This window comes from Kogia breviceps, chromosome 12 (genome assembly GCF_026419965.1).
Source record: "Kogia breviceps isolate mKogBre1 chromosome 12, mKogBre1 haplotype 1, whole genome shotgun sequence".
Classification (NCBI taxonomy): Eukaryota; Metazoa; Chordata; class Mammalia; order Artiodactyla; family Physeteridae; genus Kogia; species Kogia breviceps.
In genome coordinates this window covers 78947946-78966226 of record NC_081321.1, presented here as the reverse complement: position 1 = coordinate 78966226, position 18281 = coordinate 78947946, and the positions used below count along the sequence as shown (strand labels likewise).

Here is an 18281-nt window from a genome sequence, read left to right as displayed (position 1 = left end):
ACAGACCTAATCTTTAGTTTTGGCCTTTATATGTATCTCCTGCATCCCGAACTCCCACCATCAACTAGGAAACCGGTCATAGGGGAGGCGTCTCCCACAGCAACTCGTGCTTCCCACACCCCCCTCACGGCTTCTTCGCCAAGCATGTGAGGAAGAGAGCTCCAGAGACCCCACGCTACTAGCCAGTGATAGCGATGTGCACTGTTACCCTTAACCTTCTGACAAGGGGTATTTTGAGTTGATCTATGTTGAATACAGTAAAGCCTCTATTAACTTGAAATAGGTGATAATTTGGGTAGTTTATGATTACTTCTCTAGTCATTTCTTCATAAATAGGACAAAGTTTTATCATACAGTTGTGATTGTAAGAATGATCAAAGCGTTTAAAAACATTTCAAGTAAACACATGGCTTTAGAAACACCCATTTATATAATCATCCACTTTTTCTTTATGTAATCCACTTTCTTCTGTAATTTGTTCATTTCCTGAAAAGTTCTAATAGACAACACCACTGACTGGCTTCCAGGGCTGTAAACAACAACAGTAATAGTGACAGCAAATATTTATTGAGAGCTATAGATTTTTTTATACATTTGTAATGTGAAGAATCTAAAACTTTTTTAAAAATTACATTACTGGATTTGGTCAAAATGCATCCATTACAAGAAGGTCCCTGTACTTGTGTACAAAATGACAAGTCTTGAGCTCTGCCGTGAAGCTCTATTGCAAGGGTTGAGAAGAAAACAGAAGAACACCCTCCCTCAGAGGACCCTAATGCATTCGAAGAGCATCTAGAAAGACAAACTGTGTGGGGAAAAGAAAAACTATTTGCTTATTACAGATGGCTATATTTTAGCTTAGTTTGTGGCATTTGACTTGGATTTCCCACTCCCCCCCACAATTTTCAGTAAATATAGTTCAAGAATTGAAATTTGAAAAGTAGAAACAAAATGGGAATTTTAAGCCATGTCTACCTATTTGCCAAGCTGCATTTCCCCACAAAGGCATTTCTGTGATACTCCATCATATTAATCTGCAGAATATTTATAGAAAATCTTTGTGAAGTAGTTTAATCCTTTTAGATTATCATCAGAAATGTTTTACTTGCTTATACGTCCAGGTGCACATGTCAAAATAAGTGAATCCCCTGGATTTTTCAAGTGGATAAACAAAACACAGAAATAGATTTAAGTGACATCATTCTGGTAAACTACTAAGGTATTTTAACTTTTAATATAACTGTAATGACTTAAACAGTAGAACAGTGTGCTCTTTCTTTACAGATCAATCATTTTTTATAGATGACTTTTCCTTTAGCTATTACATAATCAATTAATTCGTGATGGCCTCCAAACTGGTAAATCAAATGCTCCCATCTAGAAAGAAATCAAACATAAATGTATACAAGTCAAAATTATCACCCTGTCAATAAATGCTAATTTCAAAATACATTCTCTAAAAATTTTTTTACACTTAGTAGTTAACATTTGGGCTTTTTAAAAAATGGTAGAGTACTATGATAATTAGCCTATGATAAATCCAATATTGTTTAATGATATTAAGTATTTGATCTTAAAATATTTTATTTACATTAGAACAATGACTCTAGATCATTGCTTCTCAAACTTTAGCATGTATCTTTTTCACCTAGAAGACGTTTTAAGACAGAGATGCTAGGCCCACTCCTGGAGTTTCTGGTTTGGTGGACTGAGAAGTTGCATTTCCAACAAATTCTCCGAGGACACCCTTGCTGCTGGGACTGCACTTTGAGAACCACTGTTCTGGACTAGGAGCTGGCAAACTGTGGTCTATGGGCCAAATCTGGCCTGCTGCTTGCTTTTTATTGTTCTTGAGCTAAGATAGTTTTGTTTGGGGTTTTCTAAATTATGACTTAAAATGAAAAACAAAGACACATATTCTGTGACATAAAAATTATATAAAATTCAAATTTCAATGTCCATAAATAAAGTGTTATCGGAAGAGTAAAAAAAAAACATTTGCTTCAGTTCAATGATGCATGAATGGTAACATCAGCATCACTTTCGATAGAGACAATGGCTTATGATCCTTGAGAGAAGAATTATGGAGCCACTCTCTTCTGTCGAACATGAGGTCCAAGGCCTGGCAGAGGCTTGCTAGGGTCCAGACACCATAGGATTCACAACTTTAAGATTTAGAACAATAAAACTCAACTTGTTACCCTGGAGTCCCAGGAGGCAGCAGGCTGTGAGTGAGTAATACAAGACAAGAGGCAGGAAAACTGAAGCAAGGCTTTTGGGATCCAGCAGGAATGAGAAGTCAGAGAGGTAATGAATCAGAACCAGGATGACATGCCAGAGTTGGGACCAGCGTGGCCCAACACAAGCAGAAAAGGTCAGAATCCAAGAAGATAAACAAACACAGGCCAGAGGACACAAGTCCAAAGTCCAGGTAAACAGAGCAGAAACCTGGAGATCTATGAAAGATAGAAGATGGATGAAGAGACCAGAAAAGTTGGTCTACCCTGCAGTTTAGGACCCGGAGGGAGACTTTTTGCTTAGAGAAGGGTGACACTGAGAAGACCGGGTAGCTGCTGAGCTTACACAGAGCCTGACACTAATAACCAGTGGAAAGGGATTTAAACCAAGTCTCCGTGTTACAGTGGGCATACAATAAAATGGCTCCGCTGGGAGAACACTCACCTGGATGAATTGATGATAATGAGATCTCCCCGTTTGCCTACTTCCAAAGATCCATGAGTGTGAGATCTTCCCAGGGCATAAGCGGCATTGATGGTGGCAGCGGCCAAGGCCTCGGGCATGGACATTCTCATGTTCACACAAGCCAGATGCATGACCATCGGCTAAGACGGGAAAAGAACAGCATTGGAGAAAAGCAACAAAACGGCAGCTGCCACCTGGGACATTTCTCAACACAGCACAACAAATAATGATAGTTAAATGTATAAGTGGAGCTGGCTAAATTAGTATGAGAAAAGTTAAATTTACATTTACACGTAAAGATTCTTATGCTTTGGGAAGGATTCGTTTATTATAGAGATGACTTACCCACCCACCCCCTATATGTATTTAATATTTATTTATTACTTTTCAAGGCCACTTACTGTGTAAGATGAAGCTCACCTCCACATTTACTTACTAAAACTTACTAAACTTCCTTGAACTTATGCAGTTCTGAGAGGGGAAATAGGTTACTGTAAAACCACAGTGCCCAAAGGCTGCATCAAAGCATAGTATTCAGTAGAACCTTCTCTCTTCTCTCTCAGCCTGGAGGCATTCAAGTGGCACAGAAATATCCAATTACACTGCTGTTGACACTCTCTTCTTGTTTCACAGGAAAATCTTTTCAGATCTTTGAAACATTTTAACAGTTAGTGAAATATTTTAAAATTATTTATATGCTTGGTAGAAGTTTCATAGACTATGAAAGGCACATTAAAAATAATTACCATTGAAAAACAGTATGCATTAGGGTTGAAATCGCTGCCCAGAGCGACTATTACCCCTTCATCTAACATTTTCCTGGCTCGAGGTTGCTTCAGTCTAAGGAGAGGGAAAAAAATGATGTCAGTCTCTAGAAGTGGAAATTTTGAAGACCAGATGTTCAGAGTTGAAGCAGACTTAAAGATATCCAACCCCTTCGTGTTCTGGAGGAAGAAACAGAAACTCAAGATTGAGTGATTAGTGGTGGCGTCCAGCAGAACTCCAGGACTCCCGATTTTTATCATCCTGCTTTTGAAATCACTTGGCTATGGCTAACTTTTTAGATTTGGGATTATCATGACAATCTTTATATATATTCAGAGATTCTTGCAAAGGAAGAAAACTTAAAATTGTTTTCAAATGTAATAAACTTTTTTTGACTCCCAAATATAAACAATGAGGTTTAAATAATGCTTTTTAAATTAACATTTTGCCATTTTTTGTTCATATCTCTCCCTCTCCTTTTGCTGGCGGGGGAGAGGGGGTCTCAAACATTATTATAGGTCCTTTAAATTTTTGAAGGCCCATGAAACTAATATGTAAAATATTTGTGCTTCTTCCTGGATTGGGTATCTCCCTGACCTCCTTGCAAGCTTTTTTTTTTTTTTTTTTTTTGCGGTACGCTGACCTCTCATTGTTGTGGCCTCTCTCATTGCGGAGCACAGGCTCCCGACGCGCGAGCCCAGCAGCCATGGCTCACGGGCCCAGCCGCTCCGCTGCATGTGGGATCTTCCGGACCGGGGCACGAACCCGCGTCCCCTGCATCGGCAGGCGGATTCTCAACCACTGTGCCACCAGGGAAACCCTCCTTGCAAGCTTTTTAAAGTAACTGCTCTAAGAGGAAGTTCAGAGGCCTATCTGCCTATCACCAGGTTTTACTGGAACAGTTAATTTTCCTGGCAGGTTGGGCTTTCTCAGACAGGTGTTCTAAGGGGGCCTGGGCTCATTCTAGGGAGGCATCCTGGAGCTGTTAGAAACTATGCCAGTGTTTGTTCAAGTCTCATAATGTTGGGGAAGGTGGGTGAATAAAATCATTTGTGATAAGAGCCTGTAGGTTTATAGGCAAGATGGAGGCTTAGTGGAGAGAGGGGCTCAGAGGAGCCTGAATAAAGTTTGGTCAAGGAGAGACCTCCGCTGGGAAGCCTTCCCAGTCACCTTGCTGGCCCTCATTTCCTCTGGCTTTCCCAGAGCCCCCCACTCCTCCATTTTAGAAACAATAGCTATTGTTTCATGACAATCATAGTGGACTGGTACTCAGCCATTATGAACCTGTACTGCCCAGGCGTTGTCTTTAAAAAAAGCTCCTGAGGGTAACCCTGACCCCTCCTTTGAGACCCTACTCTAGCCTTAAGTTCAATTTGATTGATCGGTTGGTTGTAAAGTATTGAGACTATTACACCTGCCCCTCTGCTGGCAAGTCCAGCAGGGGCTAAGGATCACTGAAAGATTATTTCTTTTTCTTATAATTTGTCCCAGCACCCAGTCCTGTCTCTGGCTAATTAACATTTTTGATTGAATGAATGAATGATACTGTTATATTCTAGGAGTGTACTAAATATGGCAAAGAATAGAATAACTTTATAGCTGTGCTCAGAATAGGTTCTATTTATGTTTTATACAAAGTCCACCTAAGGCATTCGAGGCTCCCCATAAACTGAGCCCACACTTCTTTCAGGGCCTCCTTTCTCATCCCTGCCCTACCCAATACTGCACTCGAACCACTGGGGTTTTCTATTTGTACATTTCTGAGTCTGCCATTCTACTTGCCTAGAATATCCACCCCTCCCTGAAATGAATTCATATTCCCCGGCCCAGCTCACATCTTACCCACCCATGCTCACTTTCCCTGGTCACTCAGCCAGAAGTGATTATCCTTTTCATTACCTCTATAGGTCTTACTGTCTATTCATTTATCATGTTGCATATGCTTAGACTGCAAATTCCGTGAAGGACCATGTGTGTCTTATTCACCATTGTGTCTCTAGTACCAGTACAGTGCCTGGTATTAATAGCTGATTGATTATGTTTCGTTAAAGGAATTCTTTAATTTTTTATTATTGTGTTTTCATTGCACTTCAGTTTTATTTTCTCCCCAAAATACAGGGACTTCTTGGCAGCCTCAATGAAAAGAATACGGTATCTAACACATGGAGAGCAATAAAACTTGCCTGGTCATTAATTCAGCCAGGCATTCTAAAACCATCCCATTAGTGAAAAGTCGGTGTCAGGTACTAAAGCCCCAGAGTCACCCTTGAGTAATTTCTCACAGTCCACATCTAACCCATCAGAAAATCTTGTTGGCTCCCCCTTAAAACTATATCCAGGGCTTCCCTGGTGGCGCAGTGGTTGAGAGTCGCCTGCCGATGCAGGGGACACGGGTTCGTGCCCCGGTCCGGGAGGATCCCACATGCCGCGGAGCGGCTGGGCCCGTGAGCCATGGCCGCTGAGCCTGCGCGTCCGGAGCCTGTGCTCCACAACGGGAGAGGCCACAACAGTGACTGAGAGGCCCGCGTAACCGCAAAAAAAAAAAACCAAACAAACAAACTATATATCCAGAATCCAACTCATTTGTATATGCCTCTGCTACCACCTTGGATCCAAGTCACCATCATTGCTTGCTAGGATATTTGTTAAGACCATCCTAACTGGCTTTCCTGCTTCTACCCTCAAGCCCCTTAAAATGTATTCTCTTCCTAGCAGCCAGAGGGATTTTTTAGAAAAATAAGTTAGATCATGTCGCTGTGCTTTGAACCACTCTCAGTGGCTTCCTGTGGGCTTCCTGTCTGCACCATGAACTCAGCCCTTCAAGAACGGCCCCTCTTTCTGGCCTCGTCTCCTACCTCTCCCTGCCTGGCTTGTGCCTCTCTGGCCTCACTCTTGTTGTTCTTCAAATACTCTCAGTGCATTTCTACCACTGCACTCACCGTCCATCCACTCAGAACGCTCTTCTAGTTATCCCGGCTCCTTCCCCCAGATATGGCTTGCTCCGTCACTTCCTAGAGGCCTCTGCCCAAATGTCCCCTCCTCCGAAGGCCTTCCCTGACCACCCTAAAAACACAGCACCCTCCCCTCAAACACCCTCTATCCTATCGCCTCACTTGGATTGCTTTCACGGCACCAAGCATTACCTGACATTTTCTATGTTCGTTGGTCGGTTTGCACACTGTCCGTCTCTCCCCACTAGAACGTAAGCTCCTTGCTGACAAGACTCTGTTTTACTTGTGGCTGGATCCACAGTGCCTAGAACAGTGCCTGACAAGTAGTGGGCCCCCAACATGCGTGTTGAATACAGAAATTAATCAAGGATTGGGGGTACAGAGGTGACACTTGCCCTTGAAGCATTCCCAGTCTACGACAGGCAGTTTCCAGGACCACTTAAAGTAGTGTTTCTCTGCTAGGACAATGCGTGAGAGAGGTGGGTGAAGCAGAGATACAGAGTGAGGAAAGGGCAGACATTAAAATTTCCCTGCTGGTCACTCTGCTGGCCTCCCCTCCCTTTCCCGAACTACTTAAGGAGGAAAAATATATGTATGTACAAGGCAGTAAAATTTTAAAGGGGGCTCCAGATAAACTAAGGTGAATGTGTCCTGAATAAATTTAAATATTATACACAAAGATGCATAAAATAATGATTAAAAGAAGCCCTTGAGTGGCATAAGGCAATGGTTATTCTGGAAATGAGAGTCAAGAGAGTTCAGGGTGCAGAGGGGAAACCTGCAGGTTCCTCCTGATGGAGAGATCAGAGAAATACAGAAATAGAGAAGCCAGAGAAGAGCATGGCTTTCTCTTTGGTTGCCCCTGTCATCCAAACAGGATGTTAAACCCATCTTGTGATGGCAGCTGCCACGGGCATAGGGACAAAGTTCAGACTTTTAATGCTGAACTGCCCTCCAGCACCGCAAGTCTCAGATTTTTGCTCTGTCTTAAGAGATTCAAGGTGAGTTAAAGGAATCCTTTCCTTTTGTAAAAACTTATTCCTTGGGTGGTGGAAAATTAACCAGATTAAGTCTTGATTGATGACTCTGATGACTATTGAGATTTGCAAGAAAAGCAGCTGATCATACTGAGAACAGTTATTGATGGATAATTTCCTGACGGTAACCTACATTATGTCTACTCTTTAAGAGAATAGTAATAAGAGAAATGTATAATATTTTATATATGTGTGTATAAACTCATAATAAATCTGAAAAAAGCACTGCAATATTCCTTTCTTCTCCCTTATAAAAGTTACTTGAACCTGTATTTCCAATCCCTCAGGCAGAGTTTCTCAATCGCAGCACAATTAATGTCTTGGACTGGATGATTCTTTGTTGTAGAAGGTTTTTCCGTGCACTGTAGGGATGTTTAGCATCATCTCTGGCCTCTGCCCACTAGATGCCAGTGACACTCCCTAGTTGTGACAACCAAAAATGTCTCCAGATACTGTCAGATATCCCGAGGAGCAAAATCACTCCAAGTTGAGAACCACTGTCCTAAGACCATAACTGCGGAATCATGCCCCTCCCCACAAAAAAACATGTATCACAACCGCAGAGAAAGCACCCAGTCCTAAGAGGAAATCAACTGCCTCTTGAATGCTGGACCTTCTGACCACAAATTCGGTGGCTGTCGTGGAAGTGGTTCAATGAGTCAGGAGACCTCAGGTCTCATATCTGAATTGGAGCAATGGCCGTGATAAAAGATGGACTACATGGGCTCAATCCATTGAGGGCACACAGCCAAATCCCCGGGGAGATGCCACAAAATACACTTAGACATCTCCTCTTTCCTCCCACTCCTAGGATTTATGAGGATTATGGTCCCCACTTGTATCCTCTTAGAAAGCAGCTCATTCAGATTCAGAATACTGTGAAATATCCCTAATATCTTATGCATGTTTTTTAAAGTATAAAGCCTATATCACTGTTTTCTAATTATAAAAGGAATGCATATTGATTTTTAATTGGAAAATTCCAAAAATGAGGAAGAAAGAAAAAGAAAGCGCCACTCTCCCCAGTAATCCCGCCACTCAAACACAATTTGGGTCTAAGCTCCTTCCTCGGGGTAATTCATTATAAATATCATACCAGTAATAGCATCTTCCATGAGCTAAGTTTTCCTGATCTGCATTTTTAAGGGATTTGTAAGGGTGATGAATATTGGGGCATCTTGGAAGTCTGTGTCTCCACGGCTTACACTTGCAGCTCTCATGTTGGGGGGAGAAGCAACCTCACCTCAGCATGTAGGCCGTGGTGGGCAGGAGGACAGCAGAGCATCTGGCTGCTGCCATGGCAGCGATGCCTTCATCACTCACTTCTTCCAGGTGACTGATTGCCTGGGCTCCCAGCTCCACCCCAAGCTAAACAGAATGCGCAGAGAGACAGAGAGAAGTTTCACCAACAGCAACAACAAATCGATAACGTGCCAGCAAATGGTTTTTCCTGCAAAAATAAACAGCACTCTATTATTAAGATTTCTTGCCAACTACTTCTCACGAGCACAAGCTCAGTGATCTGAAGTGGGCAGTGTTGTGAAGTGGATCCAGAGATATTTAGGAGGAGAATTGGGAGGACTTGCTGGTTGGCTGAAATGCAGTAGGTGAAGGGAGGAGTCAAAATGATATCCAGGGTCTCGACTTAGGCAACAGATGGATAATGACGTCATTCACTGGGGCAGGAAACACAGGACAAGATTTGGACGTGATATTAAGAGATCATATTGAACGTGTGGTGGTCGAGACACATGCAGACTATCTACATCTGTATTTATGCCCCAGAGGGCAGTTGTTTATGTAGCTTCAGGGCTTAGAGGAAAGAGCTAGACCCCCAAATGCAGGGACTTTGTGTGTCTTCCTGCTGAATTCTCAGTGCCTAGAACAGTGCCCGGCACACAGATACTCAAATATTTGTAGAAAGCATGAATAAATTAATCTGGAAAAGACACATAGATTTGAAGATCATCCTGTGGCTATTAATGGTATGCTCCACTAAAAGTCCTCTGAATGCTGCCACAGAAAGACCCTAGAAGCTACATGTGAAATTAACAGACTGCGCTAGGGTGGCTTTGTGTGCCAATCAAAATAGGTTGTGAATTTAGTAAATGAGATCACAAAGGTACTTCTTTTTTCTACTAGTATCAACAGGAGGAAATAATAAAAGTAAATGATCAGCAAAAAAGTCTGGGATTCCAAGGCTCAACCACACCAACCTGCACATATTTCAAACAAATTTCCCCATTCTCTATCTTTTCAGATGGTTACTTCTTCCTTTGAACAAACTCATTAAGTTTTCCGTAGCACTGAGTGTTGACAAAGGAAAAGCAAAAGGTCACCCATACCTCAGCAGCCTTCATCGGGTGGAGTTCATCCCCATGGAAGTTAATCTGTAACCCTATATCTTTCCCACTTTGAAGAATCCTTCTGGTGGAATCGAGATCAAAGGCGCCCTTCTCACAGAACACATCTATATTGTCAACGTGTATTTCTCCATTTCTGCCAAGTTCCTTCAGCTTTGGGAGGTGGTTATTGATGATGTCATCAGCGGCTTCAGTAGCAGTTTTTCCTCTGAGGGAAGAAGAAAGTGAGATTACCGTGGGCAAGTTTTTTTTTTTTTTTTTTAATTGGAGAAAGGGTTTTTTTGGCACTTAGAGAACCTGAGAAATTGTAGGTAAATGACCCCAAGCCTTAGAAAGGTAAAGAGAAGATCAAAGCTATAACTCAGGACTCTTAGCAATTGGGATGAGCCTACATAGCAGAGGTATTGATAAGACTTCTGTAGACACTGACCCTATAGGCAGAGACTCAAATGGTTCATCCATTCTGGCACACCTGGGTTGCCTTGGGAATGCCTGGATGAAAAACTGAATCTTCTTGTCAAGGACACGTCGAGGACATCCTGGATGCTTCCCTGACAACCCAACCGTGAGCCCCTTACCTGGGCCAAGCTATTACCCTGACTTTTTCTTCCTCCACACTGTTTCTAGAAGCATCTGCCTAAAGCTTTCTGTCTCATCAGACATAGGGGAAGAAGAGAGTAGGAGGCCCTGAAATTCTTTCTAAGATTCTGGGGTAGTTATATATGAGAAAGGTCTGGGCTTGTGAAGTCAGACACAGAGCTGCGCCACTTGCTAGCCGTATAACTTTGGACACATGATGTAGACGTCATTTGGCATCCTCTGGGCCTCAGGCTTTATCTTCGGGGATCAAGATCAGACCTCAGAGGTTCACTGGCAGATGGAGAAATTTTCTGTAAAACTTCAGCCTTGTGTTTGGCACACAGGAGGCTCTCAGCCAAAACCGTCTGGGTGGGTAGATAGAGGTGGGCTCTGAGGAGACAGGCACTTACATATGCTGTTTCTAATTCTCGAGACAACCATATAGGATAAGGATGTTATTTAGCTGATTTACAGATAAGCAATTCATGTTCAGAAAAGTTAAGTGATCAAAACTTAACTCAAAATCACACAGCTGGAAGTAGCTAAGCTAGACTCGAACCCAGGTCTGGTGTCCCTTCAAAGCCTGAGACTTTTTTGCCATGTCACGTTGTCTTTCCCACTAAAAAAAAAAAAAAAAAAAAAAACAGACTATAATAGACAGGATATCCCAAAAGTCTTAGTGCAGTTTCAAGCCATAATAATTTCGGAAGTATAAATGCTAAAAACATACAACAAACATCATTGGAAATATTAAGTATTTATATTTCTTTTCTACTTAGTTCTGTAAATTTTTCATAATAATTTCAATGTTAATTTTTTTAGTTCCTTTGATTAAAGATGGTAAATGAAATATTAACATTAAAATTTTATTTGTCAAAGTTCACAGAACTAAATAAACGTAAAATTTTTTTAAATGATTAACCTTAAAAGATTTCATTAACTTATTAATATGACTTAATTAAATGGGCTATTTATGTGATTAAACCATTTTTGTAAGCCTGCAGCATTTATTATCTAAGTTAGTTATCACAACTTAAAACTGCACTAAGACTTTGGAGACGCCCTGTGACTTCTCAAGTCCTGTATTTCTTTGGGATCGTTTGGTTCTGGGACTGCGGGCCTTCTGATCTAGTAACTCCGGATGGATGAGATGCGGAAGCAGAAGCGGAGAGAATTCTCTATAGCAAATCCATACAGGAGGAACTTTTTAGATAAAGAGGAAAGCTGAAAAAAAAATTTACAGCAATAAAACAAAAATGTTTGCTGCTAAACATGCAAACAGGGGAACAAAAATAAAAACCTCCCCAAGTCATCTTGACTTCAAGATTTGATCTACCTCCCACGGGGTGTTACTCAATTCCTGACGTGCCTTTGTGCTCACTGTCATGGGAAATTATTTAAATTAATATTTGTCATTTTAAAGGACCTATTGGGAATTTCTTTTTGTTAACCAAGAGTTTTGAACATCTCCTCTTCCTTCACTATTAAGGGACTCGCAAACGAATGGGTCTGGTGGGGCCCGCCTTCCTAAACCCATGTGTGTGAGATGCCTGAAGGTTGAAATCAGAACACCTTTCCAAAGGCTCTACTGGTCCCTCTTGCAAGAGCTAATGTGCTGGTGCACCTTCACTGCCTGGAGAACGCAGCCCCACTTAGGCACCACATGAGCCCTTCTGCGTTCTCAATACCCTGAGTTAAACCCCGGTCCCTTAGGCTGAGGTTACTTTGGCACCGCGTGAGCCCCGCAGTATGTGGCTGAGATGCCGATGTCCAGCTCCCGCCGGGCGCGCTCAATCACGCGTAGCATCTTGAGCTCCGTCTCCAGGCTGAGGCCGTATCCGCTCTTGCACTCCACCAGCGTTGACCCCGCCCTCATCATGCACCCAAGCCGCTGCTGGAAGGAGCTGAACAGCTCCTCCTCCGAGGCCTGGCGCGTGCGCTCCACCGTGAAGTTGATCCCTCCTCCAGCCTGGTGTATATCCATGTATGTGGCTCCTGCCAACTGAACACACGGTTCACCCTTAGGTCTGCAAAATGCGGGGAGGTTGCAGGCAGGTCTACAGAACCTACGTACAGGGGTGATATTCGACATGAGTGACGATATGGCACAGGCACCAACCGATCAGGAAGGATGGTGGGGCACACAGTTCTGGAAGTTCCTGCTCTGCCAGGGTGGTGGGGAGGGAGGCACTGACCTCTGCAGGGGTCAGAGCTGTTTCAGGCTGGGACTGGGGTGGCAGAAATGGGAGATGTGGGGAGGACTTGGGGCCTCAGGCTAGCGACAGTTTACCAACAGGTACAAAAGTATTTTGGTATTTTAACAACCCAGTCTGTCCCGGTGTGTACCAGCTAGTCTCAGTACCTATGAGAAAGCAAAGCTTAGGTGATTCGGGACCTCACTGTGGTTATTCAAGTCCCCACTAAGAGACCCAGAGCATTTCCACCCCTCAGTATTTGGCCACCTAGAGTTTCGGGCCTGACCTCTGTCACTCAAGCAAATAAAGAGGCTCTTTCTGGGCCCCCACTGGACCCCTGTTACTCTGGGCAGCAGGGGGTGTGGTGCAAACGAAGTGTGCCGGCCTGGGGGGCGCCCTTAGTCACACCCTTCCCTTCTGTTCTGAATTCTGTCACGTTCAAGTTATTGCAAACTCCAGCTTTTAAGGAAAGTTTCCATCGTTTTATAATAAATGATCTTCGTTCATTTCGTGTTAAAAAAACCCAACACCACCTGATGGGTTCGGCCCTTTTGGCATCACTTTCTGCATCATAGAATGAGCGAACTGTACCGTAAACCTCTAAGGTTGATTTTTGGCTCTGAAATTCAATGATTTAATAAAGTCTTAAAAACAGTTCTAGCTTGTTGAGAAAGGTAGACAATTTTTGAAGAAATTTTTTCTTTTTCTGAAATAATCCAATTTAGCTGTTAGGCTGCACAGGTTTTTAAAAAACAGTGTGAAGAAAAGACATGGAGGGAACAACCTGAAAAGGCTACGTACTGTAGGATTCCAACTGTATGACATTCTGGAAAAGGCAAAACTATGGAGAGAGTAAAGATCAGTGGTTGCCAGGGACTGGGGGGAGACAGGGATGAACAGGCAGAGCAGAGAAGATGTTTGGGGCAGTAAAATTACTCTGTATGATACTACAATGGTGGGGGCATGTCATTATACATTTGCCCAAACCTAAAGGATGCACAACACCAAAAGTCAACAGTAATGAAAGCTGTGAACTCTGGGTGATAATGATGTGTCAGTGTAGGTTCATCCATGGTAACAAATGTACCACTCTGGTCAGGGATGTTGAAAATGGAAAAGGCCGTGCTTTGGGTAGGGGGCAGGGAGCAGTGGTATATGGGAAATCTCTGTACCTTTCATTCAATTGTTCTGTGAACCTAAAACTGCTCTAAAAAATAAAGTCTACTAAAACCAAGGAAGTAAACAATGTGAAAATGGCTCAAACCAGGGATTTGAGGGTTGACTGCAGCTAATTAATGACTGACAAAGACTACAATTTATGTTGCTTAATAAGCCTCATTTTTCTGGAAAAAAAATGGGAACAATATAAGACATTTTATTTTTGTGATTAACAATATGTTTTTCCAAGTTGGACCCCAATGAATGGTGATTTTCAAACTGTTTCCTGGAGTCCCTTCAAAGGCTACCAAGGGATGGAATGAGGAAAAGAAAAGAGAGGAGAAATTAGTGAGCAAAGCAGGTCAGACCTATTTTAAAAGGAGGATTCGGCAGCTAAAACATCTTGAAAACTATTATACTTGAAATGACTAATAGCCATGGGCACAGTATAAAGATTTGGTACCAAGTTATAAATTGGTTAATTTTGTTGTAATTTATTTCCACAGTCCAAGCCAGTAAACATATCCGTTAAAAAGACATGTAGACATTTGTTGTAAAGCCTAACAGCCTACAAACTCTAGAAAAACACGTCTATATTTGTGCTTTATTTTGATTTGCCATTGTTTATTGCAGTTACCTTCATCGCAAACTCATGAACTCTTTCACCAGCCCATACTGGATGTGTGTGTGCGTCCACTAAACCTGTAATCAATAAATAAAACCACGTTTAAAGTTAAGAAACAGAAAGCACTTAGACAGCGGGCAGACTCTACTATACGGTTCTCAGGAAAGCATGATGGTGGTCAGCCATCTTGAAGGAGGGTGGAGAAGGGAGAATTTGTCTGTGTGGTTCCAAGAAGACTCCCTGCATGGTTGGTCTAGAAGGCTCTAATGGAGGAGGGTGACTCAACATGATGAAAATGTCCCCTAAAGAAATACAGCTCATTTTGCCCAATAAATCCATGCTCACCAAGCAACCTTTTAAAACAGGATGTCAAATCTATTAGCTGAGCAAAACCAAGGACTATATGACCAAGGAAGAATCTGGGTGTGAAAAAGAATAATACTATCCCTACCCTCAACTTTGAGCAGGAAAATTATAAAATCAGAAAGATGAATCTTTCTTTAAGAAAGAAAAATATTTTAATTAAAGAGAAACTATAAAATGGTCACATGAAACGTTTGTTTATCCCAGTACAATTTGATAAAGTCTGTCCTTCCAGAATATTCAAAGCGCCTTATGGATTAAATGGCTCATTAGTGGTTCCGATCGGAGTAAAATCAAAAGTCCCTACGATATATTCTCTACCATATTTTGCTCTTTCTCATGAGTTTTCACCCTGACTTTCTCTCCTGACCCCCAAGGGCCAGATAGTAGAAGCTCTGTCAGATGCGCACAGCACACAAGTATAAATCCTAGCCTCTGTGTTTGCGCAGAACTCAAAATTTGTGAAATTTGTTTCAGAGGATTACATAAAGCCACAAAACACAGAAAATGTAGGAGATAATGGTTAATAAACTGATTCTGTTATCAATCACTAAAGATACAAATGAACTTCAGTGAAATCTCTAGGGTTTCTTGGTTTATGTTTTTTCTGCCTGGAGATGGGTCCTTTGTTTCATACTCCATACAAATTTAGAGTATATTCTGGAATTACAGAGAGCAATTTGCTGTCGTTGTGTCCCCTATGCCATGAATTAATAAAATTCTTCCAACAGCTTTTGAACCCAAACCCAGCACAGCTCGTTTTCTTCAGCATATGAATGGGAAGAAGTGGAGTGAATGAATGGGTGTGACTCCCAGCTTGCCCTTTACGTGTTTAGAGATTTTGGGTAAGATATTTCACCCCTAAACATCAGTGTTCTAATCTGCAATGTGTAGATAATGATACTTACCTTCCAGAGCAGTTCGGTTTCATTCAACATGAAAGTGCGTTTGTAAAGCAGCTAGATGTTTACTAGTAGAAATTCAATAAATGGTAGCTATTATATTTTCATATTATTGTGAGACCTTGTTTAAAACAAGCTACTACTCTTCCTCTTTACACTACTAAAACTGCTTTCAGGGCTTTACTGAAAAAGAGGTTAATACCTGGCAAGACGCATTTCCCGGAACAGTCAATTCTTTCTTGAAATGTTTCTTCTGAAAACTGTTTTTGGATAGCATCAGCAGGACCGATGGCTTTTATGAACCCATCTCTGAATAGAAATCAAGAAATTATTACTAACTTTGGGGGAAATATTGTGAAAATGCTGACCAATGATCACGTTATCGATGCCTTTTGGTGTCAGGCAATATTTATTGTATTTCCTTCTTGAGTGTGTGTCTTTGGAAATTGACTCTAGCCACATGCAAGGTAAAAAGTCAAATCAGATGTAGCAGAGATTGCTAATTGTTCCCCAAGATCAATGTTCCCTTTTCCCACAGTGCTAGATTCCTAAATTTTAGCTGGAGGCATGACCTCCCAGTATAAAGACTACCTTTCCCTGTCTCCCATCATCCAGGTGTGGCCATGTGACTAAGTTCTAGCCAAGAGGATCGTTTTCTCTGCCTACCTCCTACTGGCTGGAATGTAGACACCATAATGAGAGATGGCACAGCAATCTTGGATGTTGGAGTGCCTGTGAGCAAGAGGGCAGCGCTCAGCTGAGCAAGACAGTAGGGGTCTGGATCCTCATAACTCCGTGGAGTATGGCCATCAACTAGCCCTAGGTTCCTACATCCATGCAATTCTGTTAACTCATTTTAACAAGTTTTTGACTGTAACACTGGGAATGTTTTTATTCCTTTGTTAATTAAAAACAAACACACAGAGTTTCCCTGGTGGCGCAGTGGTTGAGAGTCCGCCTGCCCATGCAGGGGACATGGGTTCGTGCCCCGGTCCGGGAAGATCCCACATGCCGCGGAGCAGCTAGGCCCGTGAGCCATGGCCGCTGAGCCTGCGCACCTGGAGCCTGTGCTCCGCAACAGGAGGGGCCGCGGCAGTGAGAGGCCCGCGTACCACAAAAAAATAAATAAATAAAATTAAAAAAAATAAAAACAAACACACACAGAGTCCCTAAAAGCTGGGCTCTTACACAACCCTAAGCAGCCTCAGATAAGGGATGAGACTTGTGTAATCGCAGTGCCATGGGCTCTCCAATTCAGATGGGCACCCAACCCCCATTACCACTCCAAGTCCACCCTTCCAAACTTTGGCTGTTCTTTTATTCTCAGAAGTGTAAATGAAAATAACTGAAAATGGCCTCTCTTTCTGGTGGCTGAATCGTAATTATCTATCACCCCAAACCATCGCCATCTGCACGCTTTTCTGTGGTTCTCAAGCTTTGGGGTGCAGACGAAGGGGGTGGGAGACGAGACGTGCTTTGTAAAAATTCAGATCTCAGAACGCCACCCATAGAGATCCTGATTCAAAAGACCTGGGGATAGGTGGGGACTGGTTGGACGGGATCGGATGAAGGTAGTCAAAATGTACAAACTTCCAATTATAAGATAAATAAGTACTAGGGATGTAATGTACAGCATGATCAATATAATGAACACTGCTGTATGTTACTTATGAACGTTGTTCAAAGAATAAGTCCTAGGAGTTCTGGTCACAAGGAAAAAAATTTTTTCTACTTCTTTGAATTTGTATCTATATGAGAGGATGGAGGTTCACTATACTTACTGGTAATCATTTCATGATGTATGTAAGTCAAATCATTGTGCTGTTCACCTTAAATCTATACAGTGCTGTATGCCAATTGTATCTCAATAAAACTTGAAAAAAAGAAAAAAGATCTGGGGATAAGGGGGGGAGGGCATCAGAAGTCTGTCTTAAAAAAAAAAAAATCTCAGGCCGTCTGAGGCAGGTGGTCCCCCGTCCGCACTTCAAGAAGCATTGGAGAGAACCCCTATGCCTTCAGATTGCTGCAATTCTATTTTATCAGCAGAAGCGGGATCTTGATGCTCCCCAGTGGGTTGTGGAGCTTGAGAGAGGCGGCCAAACACATTAGCAACAGGCGCCTAAAAGACAGGCGTGCCAGTGACTCCCTGGGTGCGGAAAGGCTGTTAACCGCGTTCCCCTCCACAGCGCACAAGTTACAGAAAGAGCACCAAGCTGGGCTTTGGCTGACCGGTCCCCCCAGCACACGACCCGGGGCGCCCGCAGCTCCAGAGCGCGCGGCCACTTACGTGCCCACCACCAGGCTGGCGCCCTCCAGCACCGCCAGGCTGCGCAGCGCGTCCCGCGCCAGGAAGCGCTCGCCGCGGGCGCACACCAGCACCACTTGCCGCGCGTTCTCCAACAGGAGGCGGTGGCCGCCCGCCATGTCGTCGCGCGCCGCAGGTCTAGCAGCGGCTGCGCGGCTCTCGCCGCGGGCTGCCTGCGGTAGAGGGGGCAGGTCTGCAGGCTGCACCGCCTGGGGCCAGCAGGGCGGGGCGGGGGCGGACGGTTTTAGCAGCTGCCAGTCCAGACCGCAGGGGATGCGCGCCTGCCCCCACGAACGAGCCGGCAATAAGAGTACCAGCAACTGGAATGATGATTA

General features: G+C 43.1%; 2 protein-coding genes across 3 annotated transcripts in view; one reads left to right on the top strand and one right to left on the bottom strand.

Annotated features, from left to right (window-relative positions):
* Positions 1 to 18089, bottom strand: part of AMDHD1 (amidohydrolase domain containing 1) — a 21776-nt gene extending 3687 nt beyond the window's left edge. Inside the window, exons 1-9 of one of the 2 annotated variants that reach the window (XM_059080291.2) lie at positions 17929 to 18089; positions 15844 to 15950; positions 14389 to 14453; positions 12123 to 12400; positions 9802 to 10027; positions 8700 to 8824; positions 3450 to 3543; positions 2683 to 2843; positions 1268 to 1377 (exon numbers count right to left, since the gene is read on the bottom strand). In XM_059080291.2, coding sequence (XP_058936274.1) covers positions 1290 to 1377; positions 2683 to 2843; positions 3450 to 3543; positions 8700 to 8824; positions 9802 to 10027; positions 12123 to 12400; positions 14389 to 14453; positions 15844 to 15950; positions 17929 to 18065 — 1281 coding nt within the window. In that variant the 5' untranslated portion in view covers positions 18066 to 18089 and the 3' untranslated portion in view covers positions 1268 to 1289. Of the gene's footprint in view, positions 1 to 1267; positions 1378 to 2682; positions 2844 to 3449; positions 3544 to 8699; positions 8825 to 9801; positions 10028 to 12122; positions 12401 to 14388; positions 14454 to 15843; positions 15951 to 17928 lie in introns of those variants that run through there. The other variant, XM_067009920.1, reaches the window with a different exon arrangement.
* CCDC38 (coiled-coil domain containing 38) overlaps positions 18064 to 18281 on the top strand; it is a 42593-nt gene continuing 42375 nt past the window's right edge. Inside the window, exon 1 of the mRNA XM_067010627.1 lies at positions 18064 to 18281. Coding sequence (XP_066866728.1) covers positions 18064 to 18281 — 218 coding nt within the window.